The following is a 25,168-nucleotide window of genomic DNA, read 5'->3' as shown; positions in this document are numbered from 1 at the left end:
TCAAGCCAGCTCTGTCTTTCACCACACTATTCTTATTAATGCAAATTCCACATTCCACATAATTACTGATAATATGCTCAAGTTAACTTTTTAATTTACGTTGTCCTCTTTAACTGTGGTAAACTAATTAGAGATGCATAAACTTAGATGTTTGCACCTCTATTACTGATGCAAGCTTTAACAATGCCTTCATAGGTTAGTTTACCTTCTCTCAATTAAAAAAAAAGAATTAACCTCTTTCCACACGCGTCTTGCTGAATTCACTAGAACAATAACTGCATTTGGTCACTGGTGTAATTGTTTTTGGTCTGGCTAATTTGCTAATTGGTTTCTTTTACAGAACAAGCCTCGCTTGAGATCAAACGTTGAAATGTTGTTGTGTATTGACAAAACCCACGGACAAGCCATGTGCCACTCGCGATTCGCGTGATTCTCGGTCACAAATCAAACATGTTTCGGCATTTTTTCACTTTAAAAAAAAGGTTTTATTTGTTTTCTTCTCCATGGAACCGAAGAACCGAGGAACCCTTAACGCACACTAGACAGACAGATCGCAGATCGTGGATCCTAGGCCTTGACGGCGAACTTGCGCTGCGGGAAGACGGAGCGCTTGCGGATCTCCTTGAGCGTCTTGCGGTTGGCGTCGCGGGGCGACAGGGCCTTGCGGATGGCGCGGGTCTTCTTCTTGCGCAGATCCAGGGGCTTGTACTTCTTGTTCTTGAAGACCTTGCGCAGGTTCTCCTTCTGCTTCTGGTGCATCACGATGTAGACGCGGGCGATGGCCTTGCGGACAACGCGGCTATAAATTTGTAGGGAGACCAGAAGAGATTAGGGGATGCTACAAGGGCTTTCCAATATATACTCACATCTTGGAGAGCTTCGAGGGAGCTCCGCCGGTCACCTTGGCCACGCGCAGGCTGAGCAGCTCATTCTTCAGCTCATCCAACTGCTTGGTGAGGTCCTTCTTGTCCTTGGTCCTCAGCTCGGAGCACTTAACCTTCACCTGGGAAGCGGCACAAACAAATGCGCAAAACACTCAATTAGTATTCGTTTCACCAAAAATAGCATTTCCATCGCGCGGCGGAAAGGGCGGGCCGTTTATTTAACACCTCGGCCGGTCATTTCGTGCACGGATGGCTATTATTTTCGCAAATTAGATCAACTTTAAAAAAACCAACCATTTTTCTCGCTGGTCACGTCAAAAAAGAAAGAAAAAGAAAGATGGGGCGAGAACTAGTTAATGGTGACACTGCACTGGCTCCGCGCGGCGAACTAGCTATCGCTGTTATCGAACCTGTTCCAGCTCCAGCGAGGGCGGCGGGAAAATAGCTAGATAGCTGTTTTTCTGGATTTGGCTGTCGGCCTGATTTGTATAAAGTAAAACGGAAAACCCGCAAAAAAAAACGATTATTCTTGTCAAAAATCCGAATCCATATTTTCCATCCTAAAATATCAGTATTTTTGCCATAAGATTGGGAATAATGATCCAAATATGGAATGTCATACCTCGTTGAGCTCGTAGTTACATTTCTAATCAATTGGCTTTCAAACCTAGAAATTTTTAATTTTTGTAATTTTTCACAAAAAATCATGATGGTACCCCTTATCGAAAATGCGAAAATTGGGCCGAAAATGAATTTTCTCAAATCAGTCGCAAAGTGCACTGATATTAATTATAAGGTCGTAAGCTGCACTAAACAGTGCGCCTTTTTGATTTGGGATCATTTTTGACCAAGTTACAGCACAAAATCTATAATAAAAAATCAAATTTTTACCAAAAATCAAGATCTTGATTTTTTACCCAAAAAAAGTAGTATTTTCTATTAGTATTTTGGTCATAAAAATGGAAATAATGGTCCAAATATGGAATGTCATACCTCGTTGAACTCGTAGTTAAATTTCTAATCGATTGGCTTTCAAACCTAGAAATTTTTAATTTTTGTAATTTTTCACAAAAAATAATGATGGTACCCCTTATCAAAAATGCGAAAATTGGTGAAAAATTCAAATTTCCTAAAAGTGATGGGGACCGTTAGCTTAGGTTGTTAGCTGTTTAAAACAGTCGGTCTTTTAACTATCGGCCTTGATTTGTCCAAATTACGACTGAAAATCCAGATATAAACGGTTTATTTTGGTCTAAAATTCTAATCCTTATTTTCCACCCTAAAATATCCGTATTTTGGCCGAAACCTTGGAAATAATAATCCAAATTTGGAATGTCATACATTGTTGAACTCGTAATGAAATTCCCAAATCGATTGGCATTCAAACCAGCAAACTTAATTTTTTTTTAATTTTTTTGCAAAAAATCAATTAGCCACGAAGTTTTTAACAGTTTTTCAACTGTAAGTAGCCAAAAAAATATATTATTTATCAATTTTAAAATGTTCTTTCGGGAACTCAAATAATAAAATAAATAAAGCTAATAATAATAATAATATAAAGCTATAGGTTCCCTAAAAAATAGCCAGATTACCGCCAAAGGGTCACCACTAGTTCTAAGTTCCGTTCTTACAGGGCTGCAATCACAGTTATCGCAGTGGTTCGCCCACCTCTAGCGTGAGAATGTAAACAAACCGACCAGGTGGCAACGCCGCAACTCAGTTAATTCGCATAAATAATTGGCAATTCTTATCTATTTAAGTAAATAATCGTAGTGATAAACAATAAGTAGAGCTCACAAAAAACAATGGCAGATCGGGCTATCAAGCTGCTGGTGATCGGGGAGAGCGGCGTGGGCAAGTCCAGGTGGGTAGACTTTTTGGACCATCGAGTTCCAAGTCCATGGAGAAAATCCACTGCGTATATATGACTAAACTATGGGGTCTTGCATCATTTCGTCATAGTTTGATCCGTCGCTTCGTGGAGAACAAGTTCGACGAGAACCATGACGTCACGATCGGCATGGACTTCAAGAGCAAGGTGATGAACGTGGACGGCATCGACTACAAAGTGGCCCTGTGGGACACGGCGGGCGCCGAGAGATTCCGCAGCCTGACGCCCAGCTTCTACAGAAAGGCCCTGGGCGCCATTCTGGTGTATGACATCACCAACCGCGACTCCCTGGTCAAGCTGGAGGCCTGGCTGGCCGAACTGGACAGCTACAGCGACAACCCGAACATAGCCATCATTGTGGTGGGCAACAAGATCGACCAGGAGCGAGTGGTGGACCGGGAGGAGGGTCGCAAGTTCGCCCGCAAGCACAGAGCCCTCTTCATCGAGACCTCGGCCAAATGCGATCAGTTCGTCAGCGATGTGTTCAAGGATATTGTGGAGAAGGTGCGGTTAAGGATTAGCATTAAGATTATTGACCGATATTTTGTAGATATCATATCATTTATAATGATGTGTTGGGAACAGCAAATTCTTGATGTTTTTCACGATTTTTCTATATGTATCTTAGAGATTGAAAAAAATATCAAAAGTTTTCTATTTCTCGATATTTAATCGGTATTTTCCCCTTTAAAACATCGAAATTTTCTAATCAATATTGTCAAAATATCGAAAATATCGATCATTTTTAAGCTCTAATGTATATTACCCCATAAATTTATTTGATTCTGGTTAAAAGTTATTTTTCTATACGTATCTTAGACCTTAAAAATATCGACAGTTTTCTATATCTTTTCCCCTTTAAAACATCGATATTATCGTATCAATATGGTCAAGATATCGAAAATATCGATAACTTTAATAAATTCGTTTTATTCTAGTCAAAAGTTTATAATACCTTGAAATCTCCCTTGCAGATCGTCTCCTCCGAGTACTTCAACAATGGCAACAGCTCCGGCGGTGTGGACATCGCCAGCAATCGGGATCTGGAGGAGAGCGCTTCCACGTGTTACTGTTGATATTCGGCTGTTGTGCGGCCTGCTTTTGTCAAATTTAAAAAACCGTGTATTTATTTAATTGTTTCAATATCACTAGCATAAAATCAACCTCAACGTTCAACTCTTCTCTGATTTTATTAGTCTGTCAGTTAATAGATAATTCCCCAGAACTGTCTTTTTTATTTCGATTTCGTTAAGGGCAGAGCTAAACGAGTTAATGCTAATTGGATACATTGAAAACTTAGCAAGATTAAGAGCCGTTTTACAGAGAGAGAAACATTTATTCTACAGTAACCCTAATGGGGTCCCATTTTGGATAGCCTTTTCCTAACTCCATCTTCTGTATTGTACAATATATAATTACTAAAAATGTCGATCTAATTAAAATTCTTATTCGCTTTGTAGTTAAAAAATATTCTAATAATAAATTTATAAATAATGTTATTAAAGACAAGAAAAGTTAAAGAAAAGTCTCATCAAAAGCTATCAGTCTTACAATATATGATTTATATTTACTAAAACTATCAGAAAATGTTTTCTATCGGAAATTATTTGCAAACAACTAGCACAACTATCAATATTATGAATTTAAAATTAGTTGGACGAGAAACCTCTGACATCCTCCGTATATGTTTGTTCCTTAATCTACGACCAATCAAAAATCAAGTTTTGAATTTTCTTTTCATTGTTTTATTAAAATGAAGACAGTTTTCTGTTTGCGCTCGTTTTTCGAAAAAAAGAGCTGTTGCGTAGATGGAAATCGATTTTCGAAATCGCAACAAATAAAGGGGGAGAATTGGATCAGAAACCAACTGAATTGTACATGGGCTACGCTTTTATGTGTCTATGTACGGCTTTCTTTTTTCGCTTGTTTGTTTCTGCTGGTGTAAATTTATAAGTGAGTTTAGTGTGTATTTACAGTAATCGATGATTAATTTTAGCAATTAACGCTAACACGGTGAGAAATTGAGAAATCATTGAGGGAGGAGGCTGCGCTTTTGCTTCCGATTTTCGTTTTACATAAATTTTCTTTTTGATTTGATTTGCACGAGAAGTTTCGTCGAAGCTTATAAAACAAACCTGGACATTTGGCGGTAGCAACAATTTCGGGAGCACGCCTTTTATGTACAAAGTTGTGTGTGTAATCGCAAAGTAAGTTGCATAAAGTAACTTAGAGTCTATATTCGCGCAGCAGCTCCTCTCGTTCGATCCCTCGATCTGCACCCGCTCCCCGCCCCAGTTATTTTCCCCCGGTGATCAGTGCGGATCATCGTCATCGTTCTACTTCCCCGCAATGCCGCTCTTCTTGGCGTCCAGTTCGTAGATGAGCAGTCGCCACATCTTGACCACAAACACCTCCGCCTCCTCGTCGAGTACCTAATAAATAATTGAATAAAACGAATTAGAAGGAGAAGGTAAGATCATAGGCATAATAGCACACGAGCGACACAAAGAAGAATCGACATTAGAGCCCTACATGAATGGATTAAATGAATTATTTTGAATTTTTTGTTTTATATGAATTAATTAATAAGAATTTAGAGTTTAATGGAATTGAATGCATGATTGGCATGTATTCCTAAATAATTCAAACGACAATTTCTTTTGAAGAAGAAAGAACCATAATTTTGTGATTAAATCTGCCTAAATTTTATTAACTAAGCAGTTAACATTGATTTGTTAAAAATTTTCCACTTTTTGTTCTCAAAAGAAAGCACATAAAAATCTGACAAATTCAAAAAATTCATAAAAATTATTCATTCAATTCAAAATGAATTAGAAAAACATTTAATCTATTTCACATAGAATTGATGATAAAACAAAAATTGAATGATTCACGCAGGGCTCTACTTTCAGTGCTATTATCCCAATCGAAAACAAACTGAAAAACTCACCATTTGCACATCGTCCAAGATACTCTGCGGCGGACTGCCGGCCAACACTTTGGAACATATAAAGTCCACTAGCGTCGGCTCCGGCTCACCGATATACTCGATGATTTTCTTATTGATCCATGGACGTATCTTGCGTTCCATTAGACCGCTGTCAATCTCGTTGCGGTCGAGCTTATAATTAAATAGCTCCTCCTTTTGCGTGGGTATCCTGTCAATAATGCTTTTTATATGCCGCCGTTTTTCATCATACACCTTAGCACCATTCTCATCCTTTTTGGTGTTTGTACCGGCGGCAGCATCTGCGCCACTGCTCGCAGATGCAGCTGCCTCATTCTTACCATGTTTGCTGCTGCCGCTGCTACTCTGTTTGCCGTTGCCGTTGTTCTTGCCACCCGAAGTATTTGATCCCGAGCCCGTTGCGGAGGATTGGGCAATCTTCTGGCTAACGGCAGCGGCTGCAGCGGTGGCCGCCGATACGGCGGAGCTTTGGCGATCCGCCGAGCTGCTGCTGCTGTTGTTGTTGTGATTGCTGCCGCTGCTGCTGCTGCTATTTCCCAATCCGCCGGCATTGCTGGCCGGATGGGAAGAAGGTGTGGTGTTGCTCATGTTGTCATCGTAGTCTGCAAAGGGATCATAGTTAAAACATAGTTATCTAATTTTGTAGATTTAAATCTTACCTAGCGGCACCAGCTTGCGCTTCTTGGGATTGATATTCTCATCGTTATCGTCGTCGTTCACAAACACGCCCGTGGCCTCGATCTTCTTCTTCATCTTGAGGTTGTTGCCCAGCGTCAGCGAGATGAGGGGCATGGTCATGGGCGGCGTGGCGGAGGGCAGCAGGGCATCCTGATCATTCGCATGCATGGCACTCTGCGTGGGCGTATGAATCTGGGCCAGCGAATCCCTGGACTCACTGTTCTGCCGGCTCAAACTGTTCGACAGTGACTTATTATCGTTATTGTTGTTCTTCGCCGCATAGCCACCATCGCTGGCATTGGAGGCTGTATCGGCCAAGGAGCCGCCGCCACGATCATCGTTCGACATGGAGTCGTCGTCGTTCATGCCGGCCATATCGGGATCATAGCTGTCCAGCTGCTGGCTCTTTAGCTCCTTAGCAGCACCTTCGCCCGTCGCCGAGGCGGCGGAAGTCTGCTTGCGCTGGTGAACGGCCGCTGTGGCCGCCGCCGCTTCCAGGTTGACATTGATCAGAATGCGCGGCTCGTAGAGCTTCTCGATCTCGCGGCGCGCCTTCTCGAACTCCAGCGAGGGATTCTCGTACTCGCCGCTAAAGAACTTCGACTTGAGCTCGGCCAGTTCGTCGGCCTCCTTCTCGCGATCCTTGGAATCGGCATCCGCCTCACGCACTCGCTCCGCCAAACGCTGCTGCAGCTCGCGGCCGCGATAATACAGCGAATCGTCGCGCTCATCGTCGTAGTCCTCGACAAACTCCTTCAGTCGCTTGGCGTCGCTCTCGCGTTCCTCCTGCCGCAGCAGCTCCTTAAGGCGGTACTAGAAAAGGGGAAAAAAGGAAGGTAAGTTTATATATTTAACAAGAGAGAACGACTATCTAATACCCGTCACTCAGTTCAAGGGAGATGGATATATACAATTTAGATTACGCATAACTTTTTGTCTTCTACATTTCGATAGGTATAAATGTACACAACAAAATTGCATTTATACTTCTCGGAAATCTTTAAAGTGGGCGATTGTGGGCTTTAGGGGGGGCGTGGCATTCGGCTGAAATAAACTTGCGCTGCGTAGGAAGCCCAAGAATATGTGTGGGAAATCTCAACCTTCTAGCTTTTGTAGTTTCCGAGATCTCCTACGAGAAACGAGTAACTTACCTTCTCATTTTCCTTGGACTTGCGCTTCTCGCGTATCTCCCAGTTGGACAGGCGCACCTGGTAGGCGGCCTCCTTCTCGCGCGCCTTCTTCTCGGCCTTCTTGCGCTCCCGCAGCTCGTCCTCCATCTCCTTTTCGCGCCGCGAATCGCGCACTGGCTTTGCGGACAGCTTTTCCTCGCGCTCCCGCTCCCGCTCGCGTTCTCGGTCTCGCTCGCGCTCGCGCTCTCTTTCGCGTTCCCGTTCGCGCTCCCTCATCTCGTTGCGCTCTCGCTCACGCATCTCGTTGCGTTCGCGCTCACGCTCGCGTTCCCTTTCGCGTTCTCGCTCGCGCTCCTTGTCGCGCAGCTCACGCAGCTCGCGCTCGCGTTCCCGCTCCCGCTCGCGATCCTTGGAGCGGGACTTGGAGCGACGGCGACGCGTCTCCTTGGAATCCGAGCGCCGCTCCTTCTGTGTACTCTCCGCGGCGGGAGGATCCTTGCGACTGCTGGCACTGCGTCCGGTCGATGAGGATGAGGATTCCTTGGGTTCTTTCGGTTCCTTGGCATCCTTGACGACAGCGGCAGCGGGATCTTTGTCCGACTTTTCCGCTGCTTCGGGGTTATCGGTAGCTGAAGCCGCTGCTTTTTCTGTGGTGGCCGCTGCCCCGGATGAACTACCCGATTTGCTGGTCGAGGACTTGCGCTCCTTTTCGCGTTGATGCTTCTTGCGCTCCTTGTCGCGCTCCTTCTCCTTGCTGGCTGCCAGCTTCTCCTTTTCCTTCTCCTTCTCCAGCTCCTTGCGGTGCTCGTCGGCCTCGGCGCGCATCCGAAACTTTCCAATCTCGCTGCTAATCAGATTGCGCTTCTCCTCCTCCAAAGCATTGTCGTTCAGCACCTTGATCTTGATGTCGTCCTCGCGGCGCGTCTTCTTGTTGCGACTGCTGCTGCCGTACAGATCGGGCCGATTGCTGCCGTCGAAGCCGTCGAACTCGTGCTTGTGCTCCTCGAGAAACTCGTGCATCTGGCTGATGGCGTACTCGTCCTCGGTCTTCTCGTCCACCGAATTGGAGCGGTCGCCGTTCTTGCACTCCTGCTCCTTGTAGTCCTCGATGAGCACCTTGTTCTTGGCATCCACCTTGGCCACCAGCTTCTTGCCATCGATCTCCATCTCGCTGAGCAGGCGCACAGCCCGCATGGCTGCAATGGGTCCGCTGAAAGGGTGGGAAAAACAGCTCGGTTAGGATCGGTTGGGGATCTCAAATGTTCGGGGGGTAAGCAAACTGGAAGGCCGTAGCTTTTAGCTTGTTATCAAGTTGCTAACGCATAATTATGCTTACAAATTGGATAGAAGAACACTTGATTTCTTAGATTTATCTTTCAATTTTGGCTCTTAACCACCACTGCCTATTTTCTCTACTTTCTTTGGGGTTTTAAGTGTTTTTTACATCTTGTAATGATTCAAATAAGGGTTTATTTACCTTTAGTACCTTTTGTTTTATTAATAGAGGCATTTATTACCTTTTTTTATAAATTAAGCTTAGCCTTTCTAGGAAAGGAATGTGGAAAAATACCTTTTAAAGTGGCCTATATCTTTTTTGGTGCTCTAAACCACTTAAAATGGGCTTCTATAAGCAATTTTAGACTTTCTAGGAAAGGAATGTGAAACCTAAGGGTTCCAATGGTTGAATAAGAACTTTCAAGGTAGATAATAGCTTTCTCAAGGTGCTCTAAACCTTTTTAAAAGGAAATTTAGGTTTTAATAACTATCCTAGACGTAATTGGGAGGGCTTTTATAAACAATCTTAGACTCTCTAGGAAAGGAATGTGAAACCTTAACGTTCTAATGGCTAAATAAGACCTTTCAAGGTAGCCAATAGCTTTCTCAAGGTGCTCTAAACCTTTTTGAAAGGATATTTAAACCATAGACGACCCGATTGACGATTCTAGATCCTTCAAGTGCTACCCTAGGCCTTCCAAAGTGCTCTACACCTTCCCCGCAGTCGGCAGTTGAACCCACTCGAACTCGCAGAAGCCGAATGTGGATACCCGCTTCCAGTTGATCACCACGCCGCAGGTGGCCAGGATGCGTTTGAGCAGCGCCTCCGGGACGCGTTCGCTGATGTTGCCCACGAAGACGGTGATGATGGGGCCGCGGAACTGCGGCTGCGGCTCCGGCGGACGATGGTAGACTGTCGGCTGTGAGCTGATGGTCGCCGAGTTGCGAAAGTTCCTTTGCGGCGGATTGCCCATGTTCTGCATCATCTGAAAGGGGAAAACAGGGTAGGTTTTCTCAGGTTTTTCTGACCCAGAAAAAGAAAGAGTCAAAACTTACGTGCGGCGGCGGTATGGATGCATTCATGTAGGGCGGCATGGGCGCCCGCGGTGGGTAGGACATCTTGTGCGTTTCAGTTCCGCCCGCGTATCCTTTGTGTCCTTTAAAAACACACAACTTTAGCGTGCTTGCAAAATTAAAGCCGACAATTCACACACACACACGCAAACTGCACTGACAGGCAGGCACACATACACGCCAGCACACACACACACACACACGGATGGGCGCAAACGCCACACGGAGTGGCAAATGTGAGTGCGGTTGGTGGTCGTCCTGGAGCTGCGAGCCCGCAAGGATAACTAAAAGGGTCTCGGGTCGGCTGGGCTGAGCCTGCTGCAACTGCTGGGTTCACGGCGCGTGCTAAATCCACGCGTAAATTACCGAATCTCCTTTTTTTTCTGCGGCCGCTGCTCTGGTCTAGAGATGGTAGCTGCTAGCAAGCTGCTATCGGTAGAGCTGTTAAGCCATCGATAACAATGTCTCTAGTAGGGATGGTAGCTAATCTATTGTTTTTTTTCCGCTATCGATACATCGCTAGTTGGTAATATTTTATTTAATATTTATAATTTTTGTTTGATTGGCATAAGCAAACCGAAATCAAAGAAAAGGGACGTACAATGTTAGCTTTCCTGAAAATAAAGGGGATTACCACGCAAAACCAAATACAATTTAGTTAAAAATAAATGTTAAATTAGGTGTTGAATATTATTTTCAGTTAGTTCGATTGATAGTATCGAAAATATCGATGGTTTAGACTATCACTATCGAAAAAATCGACTGGTGTCGTGTACAAACGGATGGCGTTCGGGGAGCTATCGATTTGCGGAATTTTTAGTATTTTTCTATCGGCATTCTCAATCGAAATTTGTAACTGAAAATAGACGGTATTAAATCCATTAATTAGGGGGATTCAACAATTCAGCAATTCAACAGTTTAGGGAATCCCCCTATTCTTTTCTAAATTTCCTCATTCCTTTGGGTTTCAGTTTATATAGTTTGCTATTTTATTGTATCTATCGATACTATCGTTAGTGGCTGGCCCAGCTCTAGTAACGTAATCAGTAAAATAAATTTTAATAATAAAACAATACATAACAAATATGCGGGTGGGTCAACTGCTCCGGTTCCGAAGCACCGCCTTCCGGGGCTCCACCGCTAGGCAAGAGTACGTGCCACATCATAAACCCGTCGTGGAGGATGACATCAAACGGTTGGAAGACTTCCTGATGTCCAAACCGAATGTTTTGGTTCTGACAGGTGCTGGGATCTCAACTGAATCGGGTGAGTTTCTTCAATTCCCTGCATTGAGGGGATTAACTGATATTATAAGGTTTAAAAACCGTTATCATAAGGTTAGTTTAAAAATCTTTTCCAAATATTCTAAAATTCACGTATGTTTCATGTTTATAATTTTTGTAGTTATTAAATGAAGTAAATTATAGTTTAAGGTTTACAAAAATAATAATTCAGATAGTACATTAAAAAAAAATTTTTTTGTTGTTGATTTTTATAAATTTTGAGTGGCTTGAGGAGTTGATCTTTCGAACAAGGTTCTTTATTTCTATACAGATTAATATATCAAAAATAGAGGTGAAGAATAGTCTTCTTCGGTAGATTTACAAATCTTAATTATGCATCTTCTGCTCGATTACAGGAATTCCCGACTACCGCTCCGAGGGCGTGGGACTCTACGCCCGTTCCAATCACAAGCCCGTGCAGCACATGGAGTTCGTCAAGTCGTCGGCGGTGCGCAAGCGCTACTGGGCCAGGAACTTCGTGGGCTGGCCCAAGTTCTCCGCCACTCAGCCCAATGCCACGCATCATGCTCTGGCCAGATTCGAGCGGGAGGAGCGAGTGCAGGCGGTGGTCACCCAGAATGTGGATCGTCTGCACTCGAAGGCCGGCAGCCGCAATGTGGTCGAGGTCCATGGCAGTGGCTATGTGGTCAAGTGCTTATCCTGCGAATACCGCATCGATCGTCATGAGTTCCAGAGCATCCTGGCCTCCCTCAATCCGGCCTTCAAGGACGCCCCCGACATGATCCGGCCCGACGGCGATGTGGAGATCCCCCTGGAGTATATAGAGAACTTCCAGATCCCTGAGTGCACGCAGTGTGGTGGCGACTTGAAGCCCGAAATTGTCTTCTTCGGGGACTCTGTACCGAGATCCCGACTGGATGAAATCGCAGGCATGGTCTACAATAGCGATGGCCTGTTGGTCCTGGGCTCCAGTCTCTTGGTCTTCTCCGGCTACCGCGTTGTCCTGCAGACAAAGGACCTCAAGCTACCGGTGGCCATAGTCAATATAGGCGACACGCGTGCCGACCACCTGGCGGACATCAAGATATCCGCCAAGTGCGGCGATGTGATACCAAAATTGTTCGATTTTCGCTCCTCGAAACGCGCCAGCTAGTCCTGGCTCCTCCTTGTTGTATATATGTATGTATACTTTCAAATAAAATTCAGTTATAATTGAACAATATGTGATTTTTTTAGCATAACTCATAAATTTATTAATGGCTTTAATACGTTGAGAACAAAGAGAAACAAATAACATGAAATCATAACAGATTAGCAACGTTTTTTTAAGCTTAAATCATTTATTGTTACAGATTTACCATTTTCATTTCAATATCATATCATATATTTACAAGAAATTGGAATTGTTTGAAAGTCTAAATTGCCAAATTTGAGAAACTATTTAAAAATATTTTCAAATATTTTGGAAAATATAAATAAAAAAAATAAAATGATTGTAAAAAATGTAACTAATGTATTATTTTAAAATTGTGCTTATCTTTAAAAAAATTTCAGGAATATGGCAACACGATTGCATCAATTAAAAAAACAGTTGGCAATACCGGCAAAGGACCTGTTTTATTTTTGCGTCTTTGGGCTATTTTCGCGCAGGATTCGGGTGGAAAACACAATAAGCGACGCACTGACACGCTTTCCCGAATATGGATACTCTAATTCCCTAATCCCGCTCCCCATCGCCAGATGCTCTCTCTCTCTCTCGGTGGCTCTCTCCTTGTCCTGTGAGCTAAAATTCCAGCACATCCCAATTGGGAACCGGTGGAAGGATTGGCGAAGGGAAGGAAAGGGGAGGGAACTGCTATGCGCACTTCCGTTCTTACCGGTCCGTCCGCTCCCGTTGAATGTTTTCGTTTTTTACTCCAGTCCGCTCTGCTGCTATGCTGCTCTCTTTGCTCCACATAAATGAACCGCAATTGAGGCATCTCCCGCTCGCTCATACATAAACACAAAACACACACAGACAGTGACACTTTTCACACGCCGTCCATTACCCCTTCCAACGCCCTCCACTTTTCAGCTCTTCAATGGGAGATGATGGAAGGAGAAATACGCGTAGGATGCGGCACAATGGGCAAAAGTACAAAATTACGAATCAACCTGGGATAAACTTTTGGAATTTTAATTATATTTTGAACTAAACATAATTTTCAATTTTAATAGTAGACTACATAGTCTAATAATAATTTTCAATTTTAATAGTATACAACATAGTCTACATAATATACATATATTATCCATGCTTCACACTTCTTCATACTGATAAATAAGGACTCTTATGATATAAGCAACCGATCAAAACAATCATTTTCGAGTAGATAAAAATGATTGAAAAGTTTTTGTATTTTCCATAGTTACCCCCTAAAAGATAAATGTATGTTAACAAAAAGTAGTTTTGTAAACGCCCCTCAATCAAGTCCTAGATCCTTCACTGCGTAATAAGCACTATGATGCGTCAAAAAGTATGCTATACTTATAATGCGTAATTTTATCAACCCCTCAAAATTGTATAAATATTTACGATTGGTTTCAGGGGATATTTTATGAACTAATAAGTAGAAAGGATCTTTGCCGGTTGATAAGGTAGCATTAGCTATGATATGAAAAGTCCGAGTGCCCACCTGTATGTAGTTACTACAATATTGCTTTCGACCACCACCACTCGACTTCCTACCCTACTTTCTTCTACGTCACGGATTCCGTTCCGATTCCGATTCCGGGATTCGCGATAATAACGGCGCTCTCTCTCGAAACTGGAAACTTTTGCGAACGAACAAAGGCAATTGGAATCCGGTCAAGTGCGTTGTAGTTGTAGTTGCCCGTTCGACAACCACCGTTATTCGCTCTCCCGTTCTCCCACTCTCTCTCTCTCTGATTTTGAGAGGCTGTGCGCAACTCAATTCGCTGTGGGTTCCGTTCGGTCCCGAGTTCAAACGGTCTTCTCATTCTAGAATTAAGTGCCGCCGCAGCAGGAGTCGCAGTTAGTCGGCTACATACACGAAAATCGAGCACAAGTCCGTGCTTTCACCGAGCAGCCGGAACCGGAACACGAACCGTAACCGTTCATTTGTTTTTTTTTCGGTGTGTTATACGAGTTATTGAGTGTTGTTAAAAAAAGGGTCAAAGAGTGAAATAATCAAAGTACTGTTTCTTTAATTTAAATTAAAGTGTTTTTATAGTTTTTCTTAAATTAAATTTGGTTATTTAGAAAGGAAGTTACTCCTATCCCGCATCCTTTTTCCCCCTCCCCCTTCCCCACCTCCTTGCTACTACGCACATTCGCACACACACACACTCACGCACTTGAATTGCGTAAAAAGCCAAATGCGCAGCAAACTGCACTGCCGCGCCACGCCCCTTCCAAAAACGCCCACTCCCACTACAAAGAGAGGGAGAGAGCGAGAGAGCACAGCATCCCGTGCGTATGCGTGTTTTTGACACTTCCTTTTCTTCCTTGCATTTTAGGGATACACACTATGTGCGTGTGCAGTGAAATTAAGTGAAAATCAAAGCCAAAAATCACCAGCTAAATAGCCAAAAAAGAAAGAATTAAAAAACTCGAAAAAAAAACCAGGAAGACAAGAGAAACGCACAGTTAAAAGAAAGCAAACCAACGCTAGAGGGCGCCACTGCAGGCGTCTCTGTGTGTGCGTGTTTGTGTGTGTGAAGGAATTTCCTAAAAAGAAAGTACAGAGAGAGAGCGAGCGAGATGGACAGCTCGCCGGATCTGTCGCTGAAATTGCGACGCGGCTCCAGCGATTCGCGGGATAACTTCTACATGGACTTTGCCCAGGGCATCGATTCCGATATCGAGGAGGTGGACAACACGGCCAATCCGGAGGAGGCGGGCCAAGTTCCACCGCCGCCTCCGCCGCTGCCCCAAATTTCGCTGGCCGAGGAGGTGCTGCTCCTGGTGGCGCCACCGCCACCGCCCTCCTCACTGGGCGGGCAACCACTGCCCACGCTAACGGAAACGGATGATATTCCGCCCACGCCCACGCCGCCACCACAGCAAAGGGAGGATGAGGATGAGGGGGAGGAGCAGCAGGAGGAGGAGGTAAAGCAGGAGGAGCCACCTGGCTCACCCATCAATTCAGTCCTCGAACTGGAGCTAATACCTCCACCTCCACTCTCCCCCCTGGAGGATGCGGGCCTGCGTACGGATGACGATGACGATGGTGGCGAGGAAACCGATGATGCCGAGGAGCTGGCCGCCATTCCGCCACCACAGGAAATGCTGGATATGGAAAGCAATCCGGATGAGGAGGAGCCGGAGCCAGAGGAGGAGGAAGAGGACGACGCCAAGTCCACACCGCCGCCACCACTGCCACCGCTACCCTCGAATCTATCCTATGTCCAGGGCCACAATCTCGGTGGTGGTCAGGGTGTGGTGGTCACACCGCCCCTGACCAAGTCGCCATCCAACTCGCCCTCGCCGCCCGTTACGCCGCCACCCTGCCCGGAACTCAACATCAGCCGGATGGTATCGCCGCCTGCCCAGCACATTAGCCAGATACCGCCACTAACGCCCTCCGACGAAAGCGAGGGCGAGGAGGAGGAGGAGGATGAGGAGGCGCAGTCCCAGCCAAATTCACCGCCACCCAGATTGGAGGCGGTGCAGCCGCCGCCACCACCCGAAATGGTGGATCATCAAGAAGATCCCGATCCCGAGGATCGGGAGCAACCCGAACCGGAACCGGAGCCCGAACCCGTGAGCGGAGCTCGGGAGGATTACAGCCGATCGCTGGACAACGAAGATGAGTCCACCACCATCACCACGCCGCCTAGCAATGGCTACTCCGCCTCCTCTATTATAGCTCCGCCCCCCGAGCACTTTGCGGAGCTGGAGGAGGACAGGGGTTTCATACCACCACCGTCCTTGGACCAGGAGGAAGGGCAGGAGGAACCGGAGGAGGAGGAGGAGGAGGAGCTGACCAAGGAGACGGATGAGATATCCGTTGACAGGGAATCGCTGCAGGATCAGGGCGGCGACAGCATCAGCTCACCGCGGCCGGCCAGCATCTTGACGGGTTCCATTTCCACCTCCCTCGGCGGCGCAGGGGGCGGATCGCCGAAGCTCGATAGCCGCGGGCCGAGTCGCAGTGGCAGCCAGCGATCGCAGCAAGTCAGATCAGGATCGCAGCAGGGATCACGTGTTGGTTCTCGCATTGGATCCCGCACGGGATCCGTGGCCTCTGCCCAGGCAGCTGGCATCCTCTCGCCGCAGGCTTCGCTCAAGTCGCAGAGTTCAGTTCGCTCGCAAGGCCAAAAGGATCAGCCACAAGTGCGAAGTCCGGCGGGATCCATCAAGTCCGGATCGCAGCGCGTGCAAAGTCCGCCGGCCGGAGAGGGAGCCCCGGCGATGCCCTCGCCGCCACTGATGAGGAGTCCCCCGGCGGAGCTGGCCCGCCAGATGCACAGTCCGCCAAGGATCACAACGCCGCCGAGGGTCTGCAGTCCGCCCCTGGTCAGCAGTCCACCCAAATTGGCCGAATCCGCGGCCGCTGCCGTGGGAGTCGCTGCCGTCGGAATCAAGGAACAGATCAGGTGAGCTTTCCCCAAATTAAATGAGTGATAAAACAGATACAGAAGGTAAAATATCGATATTTTCGATATTTTCACAATTTCGTGTCGATAATATCAATGTTTTTAAGGAAAGAAAAAAATCAGCCTAATAAGAAAACGTCTAAAAACATTAATGTTTTAGATAAACATTATTGTTAAAAAAAATATCGAAAAAATTGATCATGTCGATATTTTTCAAGCCTAACATGTAAGGCTAAATTGGAATGATAACTCGCGAATATTTCAACCACAAATTTGTTATGTTAATTCATGAAAATTTCAAATCTCAAAGAAACTTTTAATCGCTCAAGGCATGGAGCGTTGTTTCTTAAGATGCTGCCTCGTATCTAACTGAACCATCTTGTCTCTAGTTTCGTTGTCGACTTCCCTTGGGCACTTCATTAATTGCATAATCGTCCTGAGAACGCCGCGCGCTCGTCCTTATCCCCAATTTCATCTAACTACGTGCGGGAAACTCGTTCTCTCCTTATTCTCGTCAGCCTCCATTAGTCGCTGCTAATAGCTCAACAAAACTGTTTAGCTTGTGTGCTCGTGCCCGTGCTTCTCCTCCTCCTCTTGGGTCTCTGGGAGCTCCCCCTGCTTCCACGTACTGCCTCCATTTGCATTCGCTTCGCTGCTCCGGTGTGGCGTTGTCTGTAGTCTGCATCCCCTGCATTTGCATCCTCCCCTTTGCATTAATTAAACACACCGTTTCCAGAGCAACACCCTCACAAGTTTCACGCCGTAAATAGAGCCGTAAACTGAGAGAAACGGGGGAGAATGTGTACAAAGTAATTATTTTAAATTAAATAAGATAAATATCAATATTTCGATATTTAATTTTTTCCTTAAAAATATCGAAATGATATTGTGAAAATATCGATATTAAATTGAATGGGATAACGCTTGAGCTTGAAAAAATATCAACATTTCAATTTATTTTCGATATTCAACTTCTCCTTGATAATATCGAAGCGATATTATGAAAATATCGATATTTTTAAATCTCTTTAAAACCTTCGTAAATTATCTATCTCCTTCACTCTTGGCTAGCAATTCAATTCAATTTAAAACAAATATATTCACTGGAGGGCCACACGGCGTATGCGGCCTTTAAAGTGCGTATACGCCCGGTGGGCAGTCGGTACACAAGCTCTCCTTGTAGCTGCTCGATTGGCTTGACATGCACAAATTGTTGACGCTAAAAAAAAAACACAAAAAAAGACTGCATGTAACAGAGGCGAAACGAGCAGGTGAAAGGTGAACAGGATGACCTGGCGGCAGGTTGTTGTCCTCGGCCATTGCCACGCCCATTATTATGCCGGTTAATGCAAGCGGCTCGACTGGGAAATTGCCCAAGCCAACAGGGCTAACCAACCAAAAGACCCCTTGGGCGCCACCACAAAATGGGTCAATTGAAAGTTGTCAGAATGGAAGAGAAGCTGCTGACTGACTCATTAATGGACATTTCCAGGCCATCTTTTGTCCGAAACTCGAGGCTCGAAACTTAAAACTCCTGATACTCCGGGGTGAATGCATTCGCATTCGCAACACTCGTGAATATTTGATGTCTTCCGCCTTTCGAGCCGGAAATAAAGTACTTCAATTGACTGACTGACTGACAGGTAACCGGGGATTGATGGTTACTGATTGAGTCTCCGGCGTTTCCGATCGATCCATATTCATTTCAATGGGTATCAAGAAATGTCACCGACAAACCGGTAAATGCGGAGTTGATGAATGAGAAGGAAGTTGGGAAATGGGCGCCAAACCTTCTAAAGAGGCGTTAAAGGCTTTTCCGGTTAGAATGATAAAACATAATATTAAAATACTCAACTGCCGTCCTTACACTCGATAGAAAAAATGAACTCACATCCTTTTGTAAGAAGGATAATCCACTAAAATAACTCTAGTACCTTTGTAACTCCACCGCAAAGTTACTTATAGAGTGGAGTGGCGCTTCTCAGATCGCGTTTGTTTGCCCTCTTTGACTTTGTGGCGAAAGCCAGCTGAAAGACAGGTGCCAGGTGGGTAAAACGATGCAAAGCTGGTGGCATCCATTTATGCAACAGTCAGGCGGGCAAAAGCAAAAGGTTACTGTCGCGCCCGCGTGGGGTTAACAACCCCAAAAAAGGACGGCAGCACGCAGCACGCTTTCAGAAATCGGATTACAAGAGCGCTTGAGTGCATGGCCCACACAATTGCTATACATCCTTATGTGTTGCATGCACTACTGTTGTCTCTGCTTGTATTCGTATTGTGTTGACGACTTAGTCCTGATGTCAAGGTTGTTTATAAGCCCAGAATATCTGCCAAAGCCCGCAAAAGCGTTCCACACTTCGAAAAAAAAAAAAAATCAAAAAATTGATTCTCTGAAAAAGGAAATATATGAATATTTTATTATTATTATTATTTTTTATTATTATTTTTTTTTTAATAGTTTCTTATATTTTTGGGAAAAGTTAAGCCTTCTGTAAATATATTTCTTTTTTTTCCGCTTCCCAATTTTGAATATTTAAACGCGACAATTGTTTTATACTCAAAAAAATAATCTATACTCCAAAATTGAATTGCTACCCAAAACTGACACATTTGTGAATTGTGATGTTGATGATGCGACTTCTCGAGATCCCACAACCAGATGTCGTAATGATGCCCGGCATCAAATTCGAGTGCTATACGTATGCGATTTGAAAAAGCAATGGGGTCTAGCCTCGATTTGAATGCGAATAAATGATGCGTGCTCGTGGATCTCATGGATCTGGTGGGTTGGCATGGGAAGCGTGTGAAGCAGGATGTGGGCCCTCGAAAAATCAAGCACCCCCTCCCCCGAAATCTACCTGTCATCCGACGACAGTGTCATGTGCATGCCGCACCGCCTTAATTAAACATCCCCAATCACGTACTGAAAATATTTCATATTTCCATTAAGCCAGCAAACATACTGCGATTGTATGAGTGCCGCCAGCTAAAAAATGTATGAGCACACACACACGCACACAAATCTACATATTCACTTATCAGCGGGTACAGTGTGGATAAGGTGTATCAGATATAACATAACATGAAAATATAAATTTACAAATATCCTATTGTAAATACTAGTCTATAAATATACAAATTTTAACACACTTTTAATTATGAAAGTTTTTAAAACTCACCTCTACACAAAATGATTTAATTCAAACCTAGATCTTGTAAAAATATCGATATATAAAAGGAGTTTGCCTTGAAAATTTCGATATTGTATAATTATCGAAAATATCGATAATTTTCAAGCTCCAATCTCACCACCTAGAAATTCCGAAACGTACTTGATTACTGGCATTTTAATTCCGATTTGTGCTGTGTCCACTGTGTCCACTAGACAGCGATTAGTTTCAATTGCCCGTGGCGAATGTTGGCTGGGGAATTTTCATTAAGTTTCTGTTTTGAGTTATCTCGATCCGAATCTGAATCTGGATTTAAATCTGAATCTGGATCTGTGCCTCTATTTGTATCAGTTATTAAGCGCAATTTAGGAGCGCACGCTGTGTCTGCTGTCGGTGGGTGGCAGTGGGTTGAAAAGGGGCGAAGGTTGGTGTTCCGGAAGGCAAGGTCTATAAATAGTGGCTCACCATCTTTTGCACGGGCTTAAAGTTCAATGGGACACCACCAAGTTCAATGTATTCCCGGCGGAAATGTCTGGCATCCGATACAATAAAAAGAACAGCACACGAGATATATGTATATATGATTTTGTAGGGGGAGACCATTATTTAATTAAGCCTGACAGTCGCATGTATTTGTATCTGCAAAATCGGTTGCGGGCCCAAAAGCCCAGACCACCGTTTTCAGTGAGCCCACGTCGCTACGCCAATCCAGCCACGCCATAAATATAATATAATATATATTATAAACTAAAACGAAACTAATGTCGACCACATCCGCTTCTTCCGCTTCCAGTTCGAGCATCTCCGAAGCGCCGGAGACGACAACCAAGGAGGAGCCCCCTTTGGCCTCCTTGAGCTACCAGGATGAGCAGCAGAAGACACCACCGGTGGTCACCAGCCAGCCGAGGTCGCACTTCACGAGCAGCCACCACCACTACCACTTGCCGCATCAGTTCCAGCATCCGCATCACCAGAATCATCACACCCACAGTGTCCGGGTGCCCACGCCCACGGTGCCGAGTAGCTATGCCCCACCAGCAGCAGATAGCACCGGTAGCAGCAGTTCTCCAGCGGATCGCCGGCGGCTCTTCATGGCAGCAGCTCCTCCTTCAATCGCCACCGGAGGAGGTGTTTCACTTATGACCAGCGAGCCTGCAGCGGTGCCAGCCATTTCACCAGGCCGCATCTCGGCCCGCTCGGGATCGCAGCATCATGTGACCATCGACGAGTCTAGTTTACCCAGTCACAAGGGCGGCAGCAACATCCAGGAGACACCGGGGCCCAGTGGACTGATCATTGGCGGCGGAGATGGCGACGGGGATCGGGATATCGGAGGAGGTGGTGGCGGAGGAGGAGGTGACAGCTCCGATCCGCCTTCGTCGCCCGGAGGAAGCAGCTCCCAGCAGCAGGCGCTCAGCGGAAGTCAGGCGGACGGACAGCTGGCGCTGATGTACCACTCGCACCAGCTGACCACCTATCCGGTGCTGCCCGCCATCAAGCGCACCCACCGCCCGTCCTTTGTGTATCCGCCGATGCCGAGGGTTAAGGCGTAAGTAGTTACTACATATATCTAAATTGTACACACTATATTTAGACAGATAAAAAAAATTATATGTTGAATAAGATCTTGAAAAAATATCGACATTTCGATATTTAATTTATGTTTTTTCTTCAAAACATCGATAATATCGAATCGATATTGTCAGAATATCGAAATTTTCAAGCTTTGTACTGAATTTAAAGGGCGGTGCCACAGAAATAGCTATAAATATTTTAGTGAAGGTATGTTTTTTATATTTTAATTATTTAACGTCATTAAAAAAGGAATTTCATATTTACTTTCAAAAAATCAATTTCATATTAAAATCAAAGTTAACAATTTTAAAAATAACTTTAAAGGCTATATTTATTGTTTTCATATTAAAAATGTATACAAAATGGATGAAAATACAGGAAAAAAGTTTTATTTTATCAGTGTGGCAGAGAATCTGATCTAATATGTAGACCCGAGTTTCCAGGACACTCAAACCACTAAAACTATGTGCCATTAACTTACTAGATTTGTTTTTCGTATTGCAGCGGCGATGCACTGGCCACTCTTTTCTCCGCACTCTATGGCAAACTACTCGTCGTGATGGGGATAGCATTTCCTATGGCAGAGGTCATATCTACCTATATCCCACCCTCTTTCTACGAGGTGAGTGTTATGATAATTACGGGAGAAGAGTCACATTTTGTATAATAATTTCCCCGCTTCCGTTTAGGTGTACTATTTGTACTTGTACATCGGCAGCATGATATTCCTGCTCTTTATGTACGCCACCTTGCTATGGGGACGTCCTAAATTGCCAGTTCCAATTGGTAAGTTTGGATTTGTAAAGGAATTAGTATGGTGCACAGATATTTTAAGACATATTCCTAAACAGCCACTTCCCCGAACAAGTCGACCACGAAGGCGAGTGGAACGGATAGCATGGACGAATCGGACACGGATAGTAACTCGGTGCGCCATCGACTTCCACCGGCGATTCCGGTGAGGCGTCCGTCGCTGCTCGCGCCACTCGGAAGGCGGGATGCCCACTACGGCAGCTTCTATCTGCGCATGGGCGCCGTGGGTGAGTGTGCACTGTACTGAACTGCATGATTCGAAAGGTTGAACTTTTAAAGATCATCATACCTTTTTATACAAAAATTTAAAATACCGATTTTATTATGGATATTATTTTTAGCTGAAAGCTTGGCAAAAATAATAATTTTGAAGTATTTTTAAATATTTTTAACCCTATGTTTTTTTAAGTTATAAATAAAATAAACTCTTTTTAAGTTTTTTTTTTAAATTTTTTTCATATTTAACACAACTTTTTGTATTCATCTCGTCCAATCTCTTCCCCTTGCACTTGCAGCCTTTGGAATTGGCAGCATGATCTATTCGGGCCTAGAGTTTGGGCAATATTTTGAACTCAATCCGGACACCAAGTGCCACAACGTGCTGCTCGCGCTCACCCCGGCCACCCGGATGGCCTTCATCTTCATCCAAATGTACTTTATCTTCCTGAACAACGAGCAGATCAAGGTGTATCGCTACAAGATCATCGCTCGCTTCGGTTTGATGCATATGATCGGTACAAATCTGGCCGTTTGGCTGAATGTTTTGATCCAGGAGACAAAGCACGAGATATTGACGTTCTACAACCCGGAGAATCGCACGCTAAGAATTTCTCACCGAATACCGGGCCACTCGAGGGGTCATGCTATTATTCAGCACGATCCGACGGCTCATTTGAGGGTTCCGCGTGGCCTCAAGGGACCCTATCAGATCTTCGAGTGCCGGCGAACGAATATCATCGGAACTTTGGTGCAGGATGCCTCGCCCTTTCTGTTTCCCTGCACCATTGAATATTCGCTGATCTGCGCCGCTATTTTGTATGTGATGTGGCGGAGTATTTCGAGACCCCAGACTCCGACGCCCCAGCGTCCGGCGGATATGATTAGTTCACCGATGAAGCGTTCGCCGCATCACTATTCGGTGGATTGTGCCAGGGCCCACAAGGGTCTATTCGTGGGCATACTGATCCTGGTGCTCACGATCATATCGCTGATCATATTCTTTGTGCTCATCTCGCGGCCCGAATTCGTGGCCCTGGCCGTCACGGAGGTAACCATCTGTGAGCTGCTCATCTATGGCACAGCGACCATAGCCACTTTGGTGGGTATGATACAGATTCGTCACCTGCAGTACGATGCCTACAGGAGCTTCTCGCTGGATGATATCCTCTTGGTGGGCGCCCAAACTGGCTCCTTTCTGTACAACATATTCACGGTGATTGCAGGGCATTTTACGCTGCGGAGCGATGATATGCTGGTGCCCATCAATGCCTTGGCCTCGATTGTGCAAACCGCCTGCCAGACGATGTTCATCCTGGATGCCAGTCGTCGGCAGGCCGTCAGTCCGGAGCATTTGCGAAAGAAGCCTGGCCGTGAGATTGTTACCTTTATGCTGGTCGTCAATTTGGCCATGTGGGCCATTAGTACGCTGGAGAAATCGCGGGCCGAATCGCATCCCATACAGCTGAACTTCTATGGGCTGTGGGCCTGGACGATTATCACGCATGTCTCAATGCCGCTGGCCATATTCTATCGTTTCCATTCGACCGTTTGCTTGTGCGAAATCTGGAAGCGGGCCTACAAGTTGAAGCCAACGTATATGTGAGAATTCGCCCGCTCGCGCATCCAGAGCATTGCGCAGCAGCAGCAATTCTGCGAGGATCTCAAGACGAACCTGTCCTACTGCTACTGCTCCACTACGCTGGCTGGCGGCGAGCTGGAGACCGTCGAGGAGGTGGAGAGCGGGGAGAGTAATTCGGCGGAGGATGGAGGAGTATCTGGAGCAGCAGGAGCAGGAGGATCAGGAGGATCAGAAGGACAGGCCGGAACAGAAGAGCAACAGGGCGGCGACAGCAGCTGTGGACTGAGGGCACCCATCCGGGCGCTGTCGCCGCAATCCCTCAATACGGAAAAGGCCTTCTGTCCGGTTTACGTTATCAACGGCGAATGAGTTTACGCGCACTTTGAGTTCATTGACGCGATCAGCGGCCATGAGCTCAGCTTTGTCTAGGACTTGCATCCTTGCTGGGCATCCGCTCCACCACCACCATGAACCATACAACACATAATCCACCCCACCAACAAAAGAAAAACAAAAACTAGAAACCCATCTTCGAGAACCACCAAAAGCAAAAGGATATAAGCCCAAAAAGGGGATGCAAGTGTTGAAAGCCCAAAAACATATCCTAGAAAAGAAAAAAAATATTAGAACAAAAAACATCAGAAAAACCAAGGGTCAATCTAACCGTAGGTTAACCCCAAGACCCAAAGCAAAGATAAATCATTCAAGAAATCCCAAGCAATGTCATTAGGGCGTATAGGCAATAAATTTCAAAGCAATTGTCCTTAGTGCGTATACGCAATACATTAAATGGTTTAAGCTCATTACGTTCGCTTGCTAACAGAAAGAAAATTGTCTATAATTACCTTACAAATTAAAGCTAGGAAAGTATAGATATTTTCGATACTGGTTTTCTGACGTTTTATTATATACAGAAACTTTAATAATTTGTTAAAATTAAACTTTTTCCTTAAAAACATCGATATTATCGATAACACATTGTGGAAATATCGAAAATATCGATATTATTGGATTGGATGAACATTTTACTTCAAAGTATCTGTGCTTTACTCAATCAAAAGCCCAGA

General features: G+C 45.1%; 5 protein-coding genes across 10 annotated transcripts; 3 read left to right on the top strand and 2 right to left on the bottom strand.

Moving 5' to 3' along the window:
* Window positions 1-461: 461 nt before the first annotated feature.
* Window positions 462-1,322, bottom strand: RpL35 (Ribosomal protein L35). Its single transcript, XM_017143196.3, has 3 exons — window positions 1,179-1,322; window positions 867-1,003; window positions 462-799 (listed from the first exon to the last, which is right to left on the bottom strand). The coding sequence occupies exons 1-3, from the start codon at window positions 1,179-1,181 to the stop codon at window positions 568-570; spliced, it is 372 nt and encodes a 123-aa protein (XP_016998685.1). The 5' UTR covers window positions 1,182-1,322; the 3' UTR covers window positions 462-567.
* A 1,237-nt stretch (window positions 1,323-2,559) lies between these two features.
* Rab18 (RAS oncogene family member Rab18) lies at window positions 2,560-3,951 on the top strand. The gene is made up of 3 exons (XM_017143171.3): window positions 2,560-2,748; window positions 2,847-3,279; window positions 3,750-3,951. Exons 1-3 carry the CDS (start codon window positions 2,690-2,692, stop codon window positions 3,849-3,851), a joined length of 594 nt encoding a protein of 197 aa, XP_016998660.1. The 5' UTR covers window positions 2,560-2,689; the 3' UTR covers window positions 3,852-3,951.
* A 546-nt stretch (window positions 3,952-4,497) lies between these two features.
* On the bottom strand, window positions 4,498-10,357 carry LOC108058435 (RNA-binding protein 25). Of its 5 annotated transcripts, none has more exons than XM_017143170.3 (7): window positions 10,267-10,357; window positions 9,883-9,983; window positions 9,568-9,812; window positions 7,573-8,761; window positions 6,403-7,234; window positions 5,726-6,345; window positions 4,498-5,207 (listed from the first exon to the last, which is right to left on the bottom strand). In XM_017143170.3, the coding sequence occupies exons 2-7, from the start codon at window positions 9,943-9,945 to the stop codon at window positions 5,112-5,114; spliced, it is 3,045 nt and encodes a 1,014-aa protein (XP_016998659.2). In that variant the 5' UTR covers window positions 9,946-9,983; window positions 10,267-10,357; the 3' UTR covers window positions 4,498-5,111. The 5 variants fall into 5 exon arrangements, with proteins under 5 accessions (XP_016998659.2, XP_070074464.1, XP_044250753.1 ...); XM_070218363.1 differs by having other exon boundaries at window positions 10,041-10,339; XM_044394818.2 differs by having other exon boundaries at window positions 10,045-10,339.
* Window positions 10,358-10,903: 546 nt separating this feature from the next.
* Window positions 10,904-12,746, top strand: Sirt4 (Sirtuin 4). Of its 2 annotated transcripts, XM_070219155.1 has the most exons (3): window positions 10,904-11,166; window positions 11,540-12,323; window positions 12,381-12,746. In XM_070219155.1, exons 1-2 carry the CDS (start codon window positions 10,986-10,988, stop codon window positions 12,295-12,297), a joined length of 939 nt encoding a protein of 312 aa, XP_070075256.1. In that variant the 5' UTR covers window positions 10,904-10,985; the 3' UTR covers window positions 12,298-12,323; window positions 12,381-12,746. The 2 variants fall into 2 exon arrangements, with proteins under 2 accessions (XP_070075256.1, XP_016998563.1); XM_017143074.3 differs by lacking the exon at window positions 12,381-12,746 and having other exon boundaries at window positions 11,540-12,364.
* A 1,416-nt stretch (window positions 12,747-14,162) lies between these two features.
* Window positions 14,163-24,563, top strand: OtopLc (Otopetrin-like c). Its single transcript, XM_070218861.1, has 7 exons — window positions 14,163-14,279; window positions 14,664-16,745; window positions 20,709-21,464; window positions 21,995-22,112; window positions 22,180-22,276; window positions 22,342-22,530; window positions 22,819-24,563. Exons 2-7 carry the CDS (start codon window positions 14,908-14,910, stop codon window positions 24,123-24,125), a joined length of 4,305 nt encoding a protein of 1,434 aa, XP_070074962.1. The 5' UTR covers window positions 14,163-14,279; window positions 14,664-14,907; the 3' UTR covers window positions 24,126-24,563.
* The last annotated feature ends 605 nt before the right edge of the window (window positions 24,564-25,168 follow it).

Source organism: Drosophila takahashii, chromosome X (assembly GCF_030179915.1).
Source record: "Drosophila takahashii strain IR98-3 E-12201 chromosome X, DtakHiC1v2, whole genome shotgun sequence".
In the NCBI taxonomy this organism is placed as follows: domain Eukaryota; kingdom Metazoa; phylum Arthropoda; class Insecta; order Diptera; family Drosophilidae; genus Drosophila; species Drosophila takahashii.
This window is presented reverse-complemented; position numbering and strand designations above follow the sequence as displayed.

Bases quoted from the DNA above. Each gene is read 5' to 3' on its own strand.
- RpL35 (XM_017143196.3), bottom strand. The intron at 800-866 runs GTGAGTATATAT...ACAAATTTATAG, and splicing joins CCCTCGAAGCTCTCCAAGAT to CCGCGTTGTCCGCAAGGCCA.
- Rab18 (XM_017143171.3), top strand. From the start codon at position 2,690: ATGGCAGATCGGGCTATCAAGCTGCTGGTGATCGGGGAGAGCGGCGTG. The intron at 2,749-2,846 runs GTGGGTAGACTT...ATTTCGTCATAG, and splicing joins AGCGGCGTGGGCAAGTCCAG to TTTGATCCGTCGCTTCGTGG. The intron at 3,280-3,749 runs GTGCGGTTAAGG...TCTCCCTTGCAG, and splicing joins TCAAGGATATTGTGGAGAAG to ATCGTCTCCTCCGAGTACTT.
- LOC108058435 (XM_017143170.3), bottom strand. From the start codon at position 9,945: ATGTCCTACCCACCGCGGGCGCCCATGCCGCCCTACATGAATGCATCC. The intron at 8,762-9,567 runs GTGGGTTCAACT...CCACCCTTTCAG, and splicing joins TTCGGCTTCTGCGAGTTCGA to CGGACCCATTGCAGCCATGC. The intron at 5,208-5,725 runs GTGAGTTTTTCA...ATTATTTATTAG, and splicing joins TCTTGGACGATGTGCAAATG to GTACTCGACGAGGAGGCGGA.
- Sirt4 (XM_070219155.1), top strand. From the start codon at position 10,986: ATGCGGGTGGGTCAACTGCTCCGGTTCCGAAGCACCGCCTTCCGGGGC. The intron at 11,167-11,539 runs GTGAGTTTCTTC...GCTCGATTACAG, and splicing joins TGGGATCTCAACTGAATCGG to GAATTCCCGACTACCGCTCC.
- OtopLc (XM_070218861.1), top strand. From the start codon at position 14,908: ATGGACAGCTCGCCGGATCTGTCGCTGAAATTGCGACGCGGCTCCAGC. The intron at 21,465-21,994 runs GTAAGTAGTTAC...TTCGTATTGCAG, and splicing joins CCGATGCCGAGGGTTAAGGC to CGGCGATGCACTGGCCACTC. The intron at 22,531-22,818 runs GTGAGTGTGCAC...TTGCACTTGCAG, and splicing joins TCTGCGCATGGGCGCCGTGG to CCTTTGGAATTGGCAGCATG.